This window comes from Synchiropus splendidus, chromosome 2, assembly GCF_027744825.2.
Source record: "Synchiropus splendidus isolate RoL2022-P1 chromosome 2, RoL_Sspl_1.0, whole genome shotgun sequence".
NCBI lineage: Eukaryota > Metazoa > Chordata > Actinopteri > Syngnathiformes > Callionymidae > Synchiropus > Synchiropus splendidus.
Window position 1 is genome coordinate 37,033,098 of NC_071335.1, and position 14,197 is coordinate 37,047,294.

General features: G+C 45.0%; 2 protein-coding genes across 2 annotated transcripts; one reads left to right on the top strand and one right to left on the bottom strand.

Moving 5' to 3' along the window:
• The first annotated feature begins 71 nt into the window (after window positions 1-71).
• LOC128754327 (lipoyl synthase, mitochondrial-like) lies at window positions 72-5,350 on the top strand. The gene is made up of 11 exons (XM_053856859.1): window positions 72-225; window positions 407-582; window positions 1,284-1,377; window positions 1,506-1,586; window positions 1,702-1,858; window positions 1,968-2,025; window positions 2,113-2,241; window positions 4,303-4,448; window positions 4,522-4,592; window positions 4,826-4,937; window positions 5,073-5,350. The coding sequence occupies exons 1-11, from the start codon at window positions 142-144 to the stop codon at window positions 5,132-5,134; spliced, it is 1,170 nt and encodes a 389-aa protein (XP_053712834.1). The 5' UTR covers window positions 72-141; the 3' UTR covers window positions 5,135-5,350.
• Window positions 5,351-5,409: 59 nt separating this feature from the next.
• LOC128754326 (UDP-glucose 6-dehydrogenase) lies at window positions 5,410-12,760 on the bottom strand. The gene is made up of 12 exons (XM_053856858.1): window positions 11,181-12,760; window positions 10,308-10,469; window positions 9,820-9,921; window positions 9,385-9,585; window positions 9,121-9,318; window positions 7,536-7,683; window positions 7,374-7,468; window positions 7,176-7,306; window positions 6,876-7,012; window positions 6,470-6,561; window positions 6,290-6,400; window positions 5,410-6,120 (listed from the first exon to the last, which is right to left on the bottom strand). Exons 2-12 carry the CDS (start codon window positions 10,467-10,469, stop codon window positions 6,010-6,012), a joined length of 1,488 nt encoding a protein of 495 aa, XP_053712833.1. The 5' UTR covers window positions 11,181-12,760; the 3' UTR covers window positions 5,410-6,009.
• Window positions 12,761-14,197: the final 1,437 nt, after the last annotated feature.

Below are 14,197 nucleotides of genomic sequence, written 5' to 3' on the forward strand. Positions count from 1 at the left end.
CTGTCATTAAATATTTACTGATTCCCATGTATATGTTGACACACGTTCCCACCCCGCCGCGATCACGTGAATTCTTCTTTAGGCCAAACCAATCGAATATCGATTTCTGTTGTCAAGGACAGCTGGCTAACTGCTAACACTATGGCGTTGCTGAAACACAGCACATGTTTAGTTGGTCGTTTTTCTATCAATAATCTATGGCTGTGTTCCAAAAGTGCTCCGTATGTAAGTAATTCCAAAGTGTCCTTGAGTGTCATGTTTCATGTCGTGTCGTGTTGTGTAGGACTTGTCTGCTTGCTCTTGAAAATAACTTCTCTGCTTGACTGATGTTGTTATGGATCTTCACGGTATTCGCAATGTTGCTGATATGGCGGTCGACTAACTCGGTGATGATGTCGTTCTTAAGCTTCACACCGGCGGCTTGTCAACTGCTGCTAGTTCCTCTCCAAGTCCAGCGGACAGGAAGAAGGATCTGCTGTCTGAAGATGGACCTGATCTGCAAGACTTCATCTCTGGAGAACTGTCCGAGAAAAGCAAGTGGGAAGAGTACAGAGGCAACCTGAAGCGACAGAAGGGAGAACGGTGGGTGGTGGTTTCTGTTAAATTCAAAAGTAATACTTAAGTCTTGTCTGATTGTTGAGAAAGCGAGGGTTTAAAGTACAGATAAGTGTTTATCTACGCGACCCTCTGTCCTCTCACATGTTCTAATCTAAGACATGGCTGCCTTCTGGGTCTTAAATTATTTGGCCACACTTTAGAATAGGGAACATTTACCCTAAATAAACTGCTTATTCATATGCACATTCACAGTGTGTTAGCCAATAATTAATCACTATACTGATTATTAAGACTGACTAGATTTTACCCTGGAATAGTCAGTGAAGGCTCACTCTAAACAACACCATAACCAAGTATGAACCCTAAACAAATAAGGTATGAATACTGATGTTTTTCCCAATCTAAAGTGTTAGATTGGAGAAATTGTTCATACATTTGAAAGAGGGAGATGTTTATTTCAATCGCACACCAAACAACAGTACAACAACTTGAAAAAGAGATGACAGTATAATTAAAATTTCTGCTCCTTTTGTAAAAAAAAAAATGCTTGTAAACAAACTAATACGTGTCAGTACTTTATGATGAACATGTGGTGAAAAAGAAAATGAAAAAAGTGTTGCTTGTGTACAGTATGAACTGTCGGGCTCGGCCACGTGAACCAACATGAAGACCCGGACAGTCTATTTGATGTTTAGGACTCCATTAACTGTGTGGTGTTACAACAGGCTGCGTCTCCCTCCATGGTTGAAGACAGAGATCCCGATCGGAAAGAACTACAACAAACTCAAGAACACACTGAGAGATCTCAACCTTCACACTGTGAGTCATTGAAGTTTGAACAGCATGGCCCCTGATAGTGACTCTTGTGAGTCACAAATGTGATGCTGGTCAGGTTTAAGGTAAATATGACAATGGATGACATCTTCATTTGTTTGTGTTGCTCGCAGGTGTGTGAGGAGGCCAGGTGCCCGAACATTGGAGAATGTTGGGGCGGAGGAGAGTATGCCACAGCGACTGCCACCATCATGGTGAGTGACCCAGTGACCCGATTGACTCACGAATCTCTTTCTTTCTAATAAGATAAAAATACACTTATGTTTAGCATTTCACGCTGCCATTTCATCACTGACTTCCTCTGTGTAGCTGATGGGAGATACGTGCACGCGGGGCTGCAGGTTCTGCTCTGTGAAAACAGCAAGACAGCCTCCACCACTGGACCCTGATGAGCCTTTCAACACAGCCAAAGCCATTGCTGCCTGGGGCCTGGACTATGTGGTGCTGACGTCAGTGGACAGAGACGGTAATGGACCTCATGCTTTAAACAACCTGATATAAATGGGGTTCATGTTTAGTGCAAACTGAAGTCCAGCGAGTGGATGTTTACAAGACCACTTTGCTTTCCTGGACAGATATTTCAGATGGAGGAGCAGAGCACTTTGCCAAAACTGTCTCCCACCTGAAGGAAAGGTAGACTCTTATGGGATTAAAGACAACCTCGGAAAAGATAGACGTCTTGTTTTGTGAGTTTATATCGTCAACATTTTTCATTTTAAGGAACCCTCACATCCTTGTGGAATGTTTGACTCCTGATTTCCGAGGAGACCTGGCAGCTGTGGGGAAAATTGCTGTGTCAGGACTGGACGTGTACGCTCACAACGTGGAGACCGTGCGCGAACTGCAGAGGTGACGCCGTTTATGATTTCAGTTTATAAATATATATACATATATAGCTTTTCTGTGATTTTAAATGATGTTTACAATTAAAAGCTGTGCATGTTTTTTTCTTAATATTTGTGAGCGTACTTTGCATTTGATTAAACACATCATTTAGTAGCGTTAGAAAATACTCATGCTTTCATAAACCCCTCTGAAAGAAACCTAGTCTACACTCATAACAATCTGAGTGACTTCAGACCAATTTCTAAACCTCTGTTCTGAGCTAAGGTCTTAGAAGAAATGGTGTCCTCTCAAATTGTAGAATTAATGTGTCAGAAAGCTGTTCGTGAAAAAAATCCTGTCTGGTTTTAGATCAGGACACACCTCAGAAACAGCTCTTATAAAAGTAAACAACCTTCTCTTAGCAGTGGACAAAAGCTCCATTTTCTTTTAGATCTCAGTGCAGCATTCAATGCTGTTGACCACAATCTTCGCTCCTGCTCTTAGCTGGTTCCTGTCATGTGTCTCTGACAGGACACCGTAGATAACTTCTTGTCATCCAAAGCTAAATTTGCCTGTGGTGTGCCACTACGTCAGTGTTTTTCAACCTTTTTTGAGCCACGGCACATTTTTTACATTGGAAGAATTTTGTGGCACACCACTAACCAAGAATGTTACAAAATGACACTCTGTATAGTATATTTAATTACAATATAATTTCTCAATTTATTTATACTCAGTCAATGTGAAACCTGGGCCTGTTTAGATGAACACAAAGCCGATATCCTGGCAGGAATAGAAGAAAGACACACACGAAGCTCTTCTTCAACAGCTCAGGTGCATCACTAATTCTCTTGGAGGAACGAGGCAATCAGCTACGTGTTGCCACACGGACAAATATTACATTACTCTGCCAGCCTTTACAGCACGGACACTGGACAATGACATAATATTTGCAGAAAATTATTAATAAATGTTAATTTAAAAAAAAAAGTGATATTGGATAATTTCTCACGGCACACCTGACGATCTCTCACGGCACACTAGTGTGCCGCGGCACAGTGGTTGAAAATCACTGCACTACGTTACATTTTCGGTCCCATTCCATCTTCGGTGAAATCATGCAACGTCACCAGATATAGAAGTATCATGTATTTCAGCTGTGCTAGCATGTCTTGTTGATGCCACCAATTGAATGGCACAAAATGTCCCTCAGCTGAAGCAGTTAAAAGCAGAAATATTAGCCTTTCCCTCACTAAACTCTCCTACCTTCCCTGACAGCAGCCTCGGCCACCTGTCCAAAAACGTACCTCCTATACTCCTATCACTTCGGCGTCCTATTTGACTCCTCACTTTCCTTTTACCCTCACGTTAAAAATCAGTCCAGTCTTGTTTCCGACAGGTGCTCCATACTCTATATTCATACTCAAAATCTATTCTTGCATTCATATTCTCCTGACTGGACTACTGTAACTCCCTTCTCAAAGTCAAGACTTAGATTTTGGCGACAACGGCACCTTATCTGTTACGAGTTCCTCTGACTGAGGAGATCCCGAACACATCAAGCTCGACCCTTAAAACACACAGAGTTTACTCTGTAACTCCTGCTTCTACTGAGATATTATTGAACCATGCATGTATGTACTATTCTGGTTCTGTTTGTGAACAGTGTTCTGAAAGGTGCTACATAAATTGTATGTTTTCGTCAGTATGTTTATATGACAACAAACAGCGCTTAAAAATATCCGCAACACATAAAAAAAAATCAAACAAAAAAGAGAAAATACTCTGTTTGACCAGCAGATGGCGCGTGCTTCCGTTTTCGAGAATACCTCAATAAATAATGAGCACATGATGACTCGTGCGAATAGATTTACTCCCAAAATGACCCACAAATTTGTCGATATAAACAAATTACCTATCACTGTGGTGCCGTGTAGGACACAAAATTTTATAAAATGAAATGGGCAACACTGACCTTATCTATTCTGTGAGGAGGTGTTGAGCTAGAGACTAAATATACTGGATATAAATAAATAGTTCTGAGATGTTTCTAAGTTGTGGTGACATCTTGTCCTCTGAACTCAGACATGTGCGAGACCCTCGGGCAAACTTCGACCAGTCGCTGAGCGTCCTGAGACACGCTAAAGCAGTCAAACCCTCCGTCCTGACGAAGACCTCCATCATGCTGGGCCTGGGAGAGACAGACCAACAAGTCCTCAACACTCTCACTGGTGCGTGTCCTCACACTTGGTGATTTATTGCCAGAAGCGCATTACAGTCAATGAACTCAACGCTGTGTTGCAGAGCTGCGAGAGGCTGGAGTGGACTGTCTGACTCTGGGGCAGTACATGCAGCCCACCAAGAGACACCTCAAGGTACGGAATACTCTTAATACTATGGACTGTAGCTCTACTGAGGGGAATGTGGGACCCCATTAAGTGCTGGATGGTTAGGACAAGCCAAGACTGTAAAGAGTGTTGTAGAAGAATTAGTAACTTTAACAGTCAACAGTTCAGGTTTAGTACATATAATATAGCTGGAGATAAATCAAATGCTGCTCAGTTGTGCTGTGGTCTTATCTATTCACTTCATGTGTGCCGTGGATCAGGTGGAGGAGTATGTGACTCCAGAGAAGTTCGCTCACTGGGAGAAAGTTGGAACTGATATGGGGTTCGTCTACACTGCCAGCGGGCCGCTGGTTCGATCCTCCTACAAAGCAGGTGAGATGCAATCCACATTTCTGAAGGATGATTTGCAAAATGTGCTGGTTCTGGTGCATTGATGCCTCTCCCACTCTCTACTACACGAGTGTGATCACACCACAATGACCCACATGTTTTTTATTCTATTTTCAGGGGAGTTTTTTCTGAAGAACCTGCTGAGGCAAAGAGAAGAAGGTGCCAATCATGTGGAGTGAAATTCGGCCTTTTAAGGCAGGACAAGTGAATCGGTTTAATTCGCCCTCTGCAATAGGGCAGCTTTGACTCACACAGCTTCAGGTTGATGTTTCGGATGAACGTCTAACCAAACCCAGTCTTTGAGAGATACTTTTAAACTCCTTTTAAACCCAAGAAGCAACTTATTTCATAGATATTTCTGTCTTAAGTTTTGTACAAATGTATATTTGTTTGAATAATAAAAACACTTATCACGATGTGTCCTTGTGGTTTTGAAAATAGAAAGCAGATTGGACGCACATTTTATTTCATTGGCCAATAGACAGTACAATGACAGATTTAAAAAAGGACATTGATTAAAATGATGGTATAAAAATACTTTAAAAACAGTATAAAATGTTTCTATTCAGATGCTATACTGTAGTAAACACTGTATAAAACTAAAGGTACATGAGTGCGTGTAGGCGTGGGTTCAAGTCTTGAATGCTGAAATGCTTTAAAAACTGGCTTGTTGACTAACTTCATTCAGAATCAACATTCATAATCACATTCACACTTTTTGGGTCTGAAGCTTCATTAAATGAATGATTGTAAGGCTGGAGCTGACAACTAAAGCCGCATGAACATGATTTCATTTTCTGCAGAAATGTTTCAGTCCATCTGAAGAAAATGAAGTATAAAATTCCAAATCTGATAATTCAACATTGAGAATGTGAAGTCAGGATTTATAGACAACACAAGTTAAAACATAATGTGTCTGACTTTTTCAGATTAGCAGGTGAAATGTCTCAGACCTAATGTGGGAGGCGCATTGCTCTCAACAGTAATTTAAAATATTGTTGCGTGAATGCAGCTTGTAGTTGATGAAGGAATGTGGCGCAAATGTGTGCAGGCTTTAGGCTTTGGTCTTCTTGCTCGGGGGTTCGATGGCAGGGGCACGAGGGCCGACGGCTGCAGGGGTGTAGGGGATCCTGGCTGCTGTCACTTTCTTCCCGATGGTCTCGATCTGGAACAGAGAGCAGTGACACAAATCTAAACTGAAGGAAACCAAGTTGACTTCCCCTCTAAGCCACTCAGATTCATTAGCCTTAGAAATCTAGTAGAGTTCTCACACGCAACCCGTTTAAGAGGTTTAAAACTGGCTTAAATATTAAGCCGTCTCATCGTTCCCTCACCTGGAAGCCAATGTTCTGGAGGGAGGCGTGCAAGTGGTCCAGAACTCTGCGGCCGTCAAATATAAAAGCTGGTTTCAGCATTTTCTTGTAGATCTTCTCGTAGTCCAGCTCCTGCGGTGTGAAACAACAGTGTAGCCTTCTGCTTAACACGCAGTGCTGTACAGGACGAAGGGTTGGTACCTTGAACATGTCCCACTCGGTGCAGATAACCAAAGCATGGGCACTCTGGCAGGCCTCATAGGGGTCAGAGGTCACGGTCACCAGCTCCGACACTGACAAAAGAGTTTGATGATGAAGACCATTTCAGAGAAATATTCCATCGCTGACACAAAAAAATGGCACTCGGAGAAAGTCCAGCTGAAGAACAGTAGTCCAGAACAAATCAGGCATGACAATATTGTCTGTCAAAGGCTGATATCATTTGCTGTTTAATGCATTAATGATTACTGAGTAATTACCCTCAAAGTCCACAAGATAAGACATCAGATTCACATGGCACAACCTCACTTAACTGAACTCATCATTGAACCAACTGTAATTTCACAAGTTTTCTCACACACACACACACACACACACACACACACACCTCTCTCTGGGTCGTCTGAGATGCTGGGCTGGGACAGGTCATGGACGATCTGTTCCTTCAGAACTTTGGGGTCGTAAATGAACAGCTTGGCCCCTTCGTCCATCAGATACTTGGAGATGTAGATACTGGACGACTCTCTGCGGTTACGACAGAAACGCGTTAAGGGAAGGATCAGGGTTCACTGCGGTGCGCTGGCAGGAGTGTCTCTGAGGTAAAGGTATGATCAACAATGACACAGCACCTTTTTATACGTGCCATTTGTTCAAGGATTAATGTTTAACCTGTGAGAACAACACCCACCGCGTGTCCCCGGTGTCTTTTTTGAAGGAGAAACCCAGGAGTGCGATTTTCTTGCCAGTCACTGTGTTGAAGAGGCAGTCGATGATCCTGCAGGCGAAGCGCCGTCTCTGATACTCGTTCATGTCGATCACCTGAGAGGGCCAGAGAGGGCGGCTGAAGAGAACCCCAACAGGCGACGGCCTGGATTTAGCTTCTCACCTGCTGCCAGTAAGAGGCCACCTCGGGCAGGTTCAGGGCTTCACACAGATAGACCAGATTCAGCACGTCCTTCTGGAAACAGCTCCCCCCAAAGCCTGGCCAGACAGTCACGTGGGTCACATGGGTCCTCACCAAAATCAGCAGCCACCTGCAGTCACTCACCCACGCTGGCTTTTAGGAACTTGCTGCCGATTCTCTGGTCCATACCGATGGCCTTGGCCACCTCCTCCACGTCCGCACCCGTGGCCTCGCACAGGGCGCTGATGCTGTTGATGCTGCTGATTCTTTGAGCCAGAAATGCATTGGCTGCCTATAAAATGCGCATTAGCATCTGTGACTCCATGGAAGTGAGGTCACTTCAGTTTTTAGTCAGAAAAAAAACGGGTCCGCTTTTTTAGATATTAGAATTAATAATCTCTGTAGTTACAGGCAGCTGAAACCTATCCTTGCTGCTGAGAGCGAGCTGTCACGGACGCCTTGGACAGCTTATGGCTCCATGCTTTGAACTGTGGGAGGAAACCAGAGTGCCTGGAGGGAGCCAAGGGAGCGAACATAAAAATGCCTGCTTTAAAGCACAATGTTCTACTGGCTGGCAACAGTTTACATTAAATGCATCACTAGCAGCAGTACTATCAGCCTCAGAACATAAAAAAAAACGTATCTGTCGCTCAAATGAAACAGTGACACAAACCAACGGGAATCAAAAAACCCTGCAAAGGTCTTTCCTTCTAAGACTGACTGTTTCACCTTGTCTGCCAGTTCGTCTTCTCTCCCCTTAATATCCATGGCCTCCTTTTCTAGTCTCAACTTTCTCCAATATTCTCTTCCATAGCATTCCCAGACAGCAAGTCAACTTCCAAGGACAGAACCACACCAGACTGGTCTGTCAGTGTCCTCAATGACCTAGCAAGCATTTACTTTCAGAAAAATCTGATTGTAAAATCCGTCAAAGAGACGGCGTGAGAAAGCATTGGTGTATTCTTTTAAACAAGCCAAGCTGCAAATATGAAGTCTGATGAAGTTACTACTTCACACTAGCAGATGGCAGACACCCTGGCTTCGATCTGAGCAGCCTTTGTGGGCGTGTTTCTATCACAGTTTTGGAGTAAATAAGAGTTTGAAAACTGCCCCACAGTTGAGGAGAACAGGCAGAGAGCGAGTCGGACTGACAGCAGTCCGATAAAAAAGTCAACTCGTGTTTGCAACAACTTCTTAGTGACACAAGCTACGGTCTTTTGAAATAATGAAATCAATATTTCATAGAAAATCTCTGGCATCTAAAGGTTTATATTCACTTATTTGACTGGTATTGGACAGATGAAACAAAAACATTTCTGCACCAAAGTCGGACAACGATAATTAATTCAGGCACTTGTTCTCACTACCTGACCTTATTGACAAAATTCTCACCATCTCATCCACAATTAGAGGGGGGTAACGGACTATTTTGGGGGGTCCAGCAGCTGACACTCAATTTGTCTCCTACACGAACAACATCTAATAAGTGTTTTGATTTCTTTTAAACTTGAAAAAAACGTGTCTATTGTTGTTACCATTTGTTCTTCAATCTTGCTCCAGTACCCCATATTGAATGGGAAAAAAAAACAAAACTAATAAAAAACTAAACTGAAACTAACTAAATAAAAATGAAACCGGTTGAAAAAAATCAAATCCACACTAACATTGACAGCTAATTATTTTCACTGACCCTCGTCATTAAACACCTGGCCACCCGAGTCCAACTCACCAGTTTGGACAGCTCTGAAGACCATGTGTTGGTGGTGATGATTCGCTCTTTGGGCACCCAGTGCTCATACACGGCACACAGCGCTCTAATTGCCTTTTGGCCTTCCGGCGACTCGTCTCCGCCAATCAACACTCGGTCCGGCTCCTTCAAATCCCGCACCGCGGTTCCCTCCGCCAGAAACTCGGGGTTAGACAGCACCTGCAAACACAGGCCACATTCAGAACCTGCACACCTGCTTCATCATGAGGCTCTGCGTCCACTCACCTGCAGTTCTAGGCTCGGCTTAGTGTTGGCATCAAAGATCCGTCTGATACTCTCCGCAGCTCGGACGGGGACCGTGCTCTTCTCTGTCACGATCTTGTATCCGTCTGACACTTCCACGATCCGCCGAGCGCAGGCCTCGATGAACTTCAGGTCCGCTGCACGACCTTTCCCCATCCCATAGGTCTTTGTGGGAGTATTGACCTGCAGCAGAGGAGAAACCCTTGTGATGCTGCTCCTGCACAGCTATAGGGTCGCAAAAATCTACTCTCTCTACAGTGTTCAAAACAAAGGTGTCCTGCTGTGTGTGTGTGTGTGTGTGTGTGTGTGTGTGTGTGTGTGTGTGTGTGTGTGTGTGTGTGTGTGTGTGTGTGTGTGTGTGTGTGTGCGTGCGCGCTCATTACAGAGTGAAAGGGTGTGAGTGTGCGGTGGACTCACAGAGATGAAAACAAGATCTGCCTCTCGGATGGCTGAGTCAATGTCTGTGGAGAAAAACAAATTTCTTCCTCTGCATGACTCAACGACATCTTTCAGGCCCGGCTGTGAAAGGAGGAACAAGAGAGAAAAGTTTTTTTAAAAAGCATGACAAAATAGTGAGTCGTCAGTGGAAGGGATTTTGCTTTCGTCATGGCAGAAATACATCTCACATCTGGTCTGGTTTCCTAAAGGGTTGCATCACCAGAACAGCCTGCGACCAATTAAAATTCAAAAGCCGCCCTGTGACTTCACTCAGTTCTCCGTCACTGTCAAGAATAGTTTCCGAGCAACGAGAACTTTCTCCCACTCCTCAGCCTCAGCTGAGGGACCCACCCGGTGGCGATTAAAAGCAATGTAGAGGTCAGATATTTTGCTCTAGCGAAGCAAGCTGGTGGGCTGTTCTGGATCGGTGCTGAGGCCACACTCCCGTGAACCCGAACACGACTAACCTCGTAAATGGGTAAAGTGTCAGAGTTCCAGGCCTTGATGCGAGACTCATTGACATCGACAACCGTCACGGTGACCTCCGGACACATCGCAGCGATCACACTACACGTGGGTCCACCCACATATCCGGCACCAATGCAGCAGATCCTTTTTATCTGAAACATCTAGAGGACAAACAAACATCAGTCTCATTTAGCTCATAAAAAGTCAGAGCCATCACTCATCATTTAAGGCTATATAAATGCACCAACACAATGGGCCACCTGAAGGGAGAGCTTGAACAAAACTACCACTTCATTCCCTAAACAGCAGCCAAATTACCAATATGTTTATATTTCACTCAGAAAACTAACCATATTTCACTTTTTAAAGTACTGGCTCATGTTTATCATTAAATAATAATAGTTATAACGGTTCATTTAATATCCATATTGGCTCTTGCTAACGAGAAACGAGGAGAAATTAGACAGAAAGAAAAAACACAATTTAATAAAATTTCATTTTGTGACTCTGGTCCGTGGTATGGGTCCAGTTTGACGCGCTGCGTTAGACAGAACTGAAGCTGAGAGGCTTATTCATCTTCACTTGAATAAAGTAGCCTTGGCTCGCTAAACCATTGAGGCTCAGGACCAAGAGGCAGACTGACCCCCCCACACTCCCCCAGCAGCACCGGTGTAACCTGACACTGAAGATAAAGAGCCATTCATTCGGCTGAAACACCTCATTATGAGAATTTTAACCAGATCTCCCGTTCATATGTTGAATGTTTCGCGGTGCTCTGTAACCCTCTGTCAGGAAGCCCTCGTCCCCGCGAATGGAACTGGGTCCGGCCGTGAAAGGGGTCTGTGTGGGAGCAGCTAGCACCCGGGACTCACCTTTGCCAACTCGACACTCAGCAGCCAACTTCAGTGCGGATGGTTTTGCGGCTCGCTCCTGAAACACGGGACACGACGCGGACTTCGGAATTGTCGGAAACTGTTGGTTCCAGGTGAGAGGTTGCAGCAAAGCTACAGGAGTTCTCCGAGTCCACCTGGTTGCTGTCAGAACTCCACCCGCCTGGTCCTCCTCACCCACACTGGTCCACGTCCCTACTCAGCACGTCCTACTAGCCAGTAAGCGCTTCCGGTGTGGGGGCTTTCAGAATAAGAGCATGCTCGCTTGAAGCTTCCCTGCTTTTGGCGGAAATGGCCAAGGGGAAGAAGCTGTTCCTGTGACGGGAGGTTCTGGTCTGGATTGACCGTAGCCTCCTGCCAGAGGGAAGAGGAACAAACAGTCCATGTCCAGGGTGAGAAGGGTCGGCTCTGATCCGACCTGCACGTCTATGGGTCCTGGAGACATACAGGTCCTGAAGAGGTGGCAGGTTGCAACCGATCACCTTCTCAGCAGAACGTACGATGCGCTGCAGTCTGCTCTTGTCCCTGGAGGTGGACCTGCTGTACCACACAGTGATGGAGGAGGTGAGGATGGACTGGATGATGGCCGTAGAACTCCAACAGCAACTTCGTCGGCAGTCATAGTTTTTGTAGCTGCCTCAGGAAGAACATTCTCTGCTGGGCCTTCCTGATGAGGGACCTGATGGTTGGCTCCCATTTGAGGTCCTCAGTGATGGTGGTTCCCAGGAAGCAGAAGGAGTCTACAATAGGAATGGATAAACCAGCCAACATGAGAGGGGACAGAAAAACTGTTACTCTCCTGAAGTCTATGACCATCTCCACTGTCTTCTGGGCATTGTGCTCCAGGTTGTTGGGGCTGCACCAGGACACCAGCTGCTCCGCCTCCCTCCTGTAAGCCGACTCATCTCCATCTGAGATGAGCCCGATGATGGTGGTGTCATCCGCAAACTTGATCAGCAGTTAGTGTACAGGGAGAAGAGCCATGGGGAGAGAACACAGCCCCGAGGAGACCCGATGTTGAGGGTCCGAGTGTCGGAGACAGTCGTCCCCAGCCGCACACACTGACTCTGGCTGGTCAGGAAGTCTGTAATTCATCTGCAGAGGGAGTCAGGAACGTTGAGCTGGCGAAGCTTGTCTTCAAGCAGAGCTGGAAGAATCGTGTTAAAGGCAGAGCTGAGGGCCACAAACAGGATCCTGGCATAGGTTCCTGGGGAGTCCAGATGCTCCAGAATGAAATGAAGGGCCTGGTTCACTGCATCGTCCACAGATCTGCTGGCTCTGTAGGCAAACTGCAATGAGTCCAGGTGAGAAGCAGTGATGGATTTCAGGTGAGAGAGAACCAGGCGCTCAAAGGACTTCATGACCACAGACGTCAGTGCCACCGGTCTGTAGTCATTCTGTAGTCATTCTTCCTGTGATCCTGGCCTTCTTGGGAACAGGAATAATAGTGGAGGATTTAAAGCAGGCAGGAACATGACAGGACACCAAGAAAGCATTGAAGATGTCCGTGAACACTGGAGCCAGCTCAGTAGCACAGTAGAAACTCTGTCCGGACCCGCAGCCTTCTGAAGGTTCAGCTTCTTGAACTGAGTGTGCACGTCCTGCTCCATGATGTCAAGAGAAGGAGGGGGAAGGGGAGAAGGTGGCTCATCAGTGACTGTGATCAGTGACTGTGATCGTCTTTGCTGTCTCAGTGACATCGTTCGTGGAACATGGGGGTGGAGAGACCACAGAGGTGTTGAGGCGATATGGCTGCTCAAAGTGACAATAGAAGTTGTTCAGGTCCTGTGCAAGATCGAGGTTGTTAAGCCCTCTCCACGCTGCAGCCGAGTCACTGGCTGAGAACTGCTGTGTAAGTTTGCAGTCAATGGCACAATCACTGACTAAAACACAATATCAAACAACAATAAACGGACACAGATTGGGGAAAAAAGATGTCCCTTCTCTAACCTACATATTCATGACCTCACACGTGTATTATTACACTCTTCACCCAGTCACTTCATTGAGAGGCTCACACCTTCCAAGACACACAAATGTCCTCTACACGTCTTACAGTGGAGTGCTTGCTCAGTCCCAGTCTGGCCCACCGGGTGGTTTCACGAGGGAATACGCACGTTGGACCCCCTGGTCGGTCATACATAATACATATTCCACAAAGCATAAACGTCTCCAAATGAATGTGCATGTACAGTATATACTGTGAGTCCAAAGAGCCTCTTAATCAGTGAACAGGCTTCAAAAATAAAACAATAGATACATCAAAGTTTTTAACAGAACCTAGTTATATTATTTATGCAACAATGTTTATTTTCAGATTTTCTGTAGTTCAGCAGCTGACCTTGGAATAGATTATTAGACTGGATAAACACACCAACAGAAAACATAAATCACACGTCTCGGATTTGGTCACATTAACAAGTACACACAAAACTATAGGTGGAGACGTATACACATACATCTTTATTATTCTAACTCTTATTCCTGTTCAGGATTGACAGACAGGGCACCAGTCCATAGTAGTAGGTGGAGACACAAACCTACAAATATTTAAAAACATGCCTCTAAAATGACTCACACACACATCTCTATACAGATAAACATACTTACACTCTAACATGCTTGAACACACGTACAAAGAAAAACACAAGTGGATGAAGGAGGCTGTGATACACAGATATATACACATGCAAGTACTTCTCAGAATAGATGCACAAACAAAGTCACAAGTCAGTTCACACAAATGCCTGAATGACTGCACATAACCCTTTACTTCAGAAAAAGAAACAAACCAAAATGCATACTTAACCCCAACATTACACACCTACAGTACTTAAATGCAGACACAGACGCATGCGTACACTTAATATATACATGACAACGTTAATGTGACTTGAGTGTAACCTGAAACATAGACTAGAATTGAGGAGATGATATTGGAGTTAAAAGAAGTCTGATGCTGGCTCTGGGGCCACACAATGGCCAGGACACGCTGCACT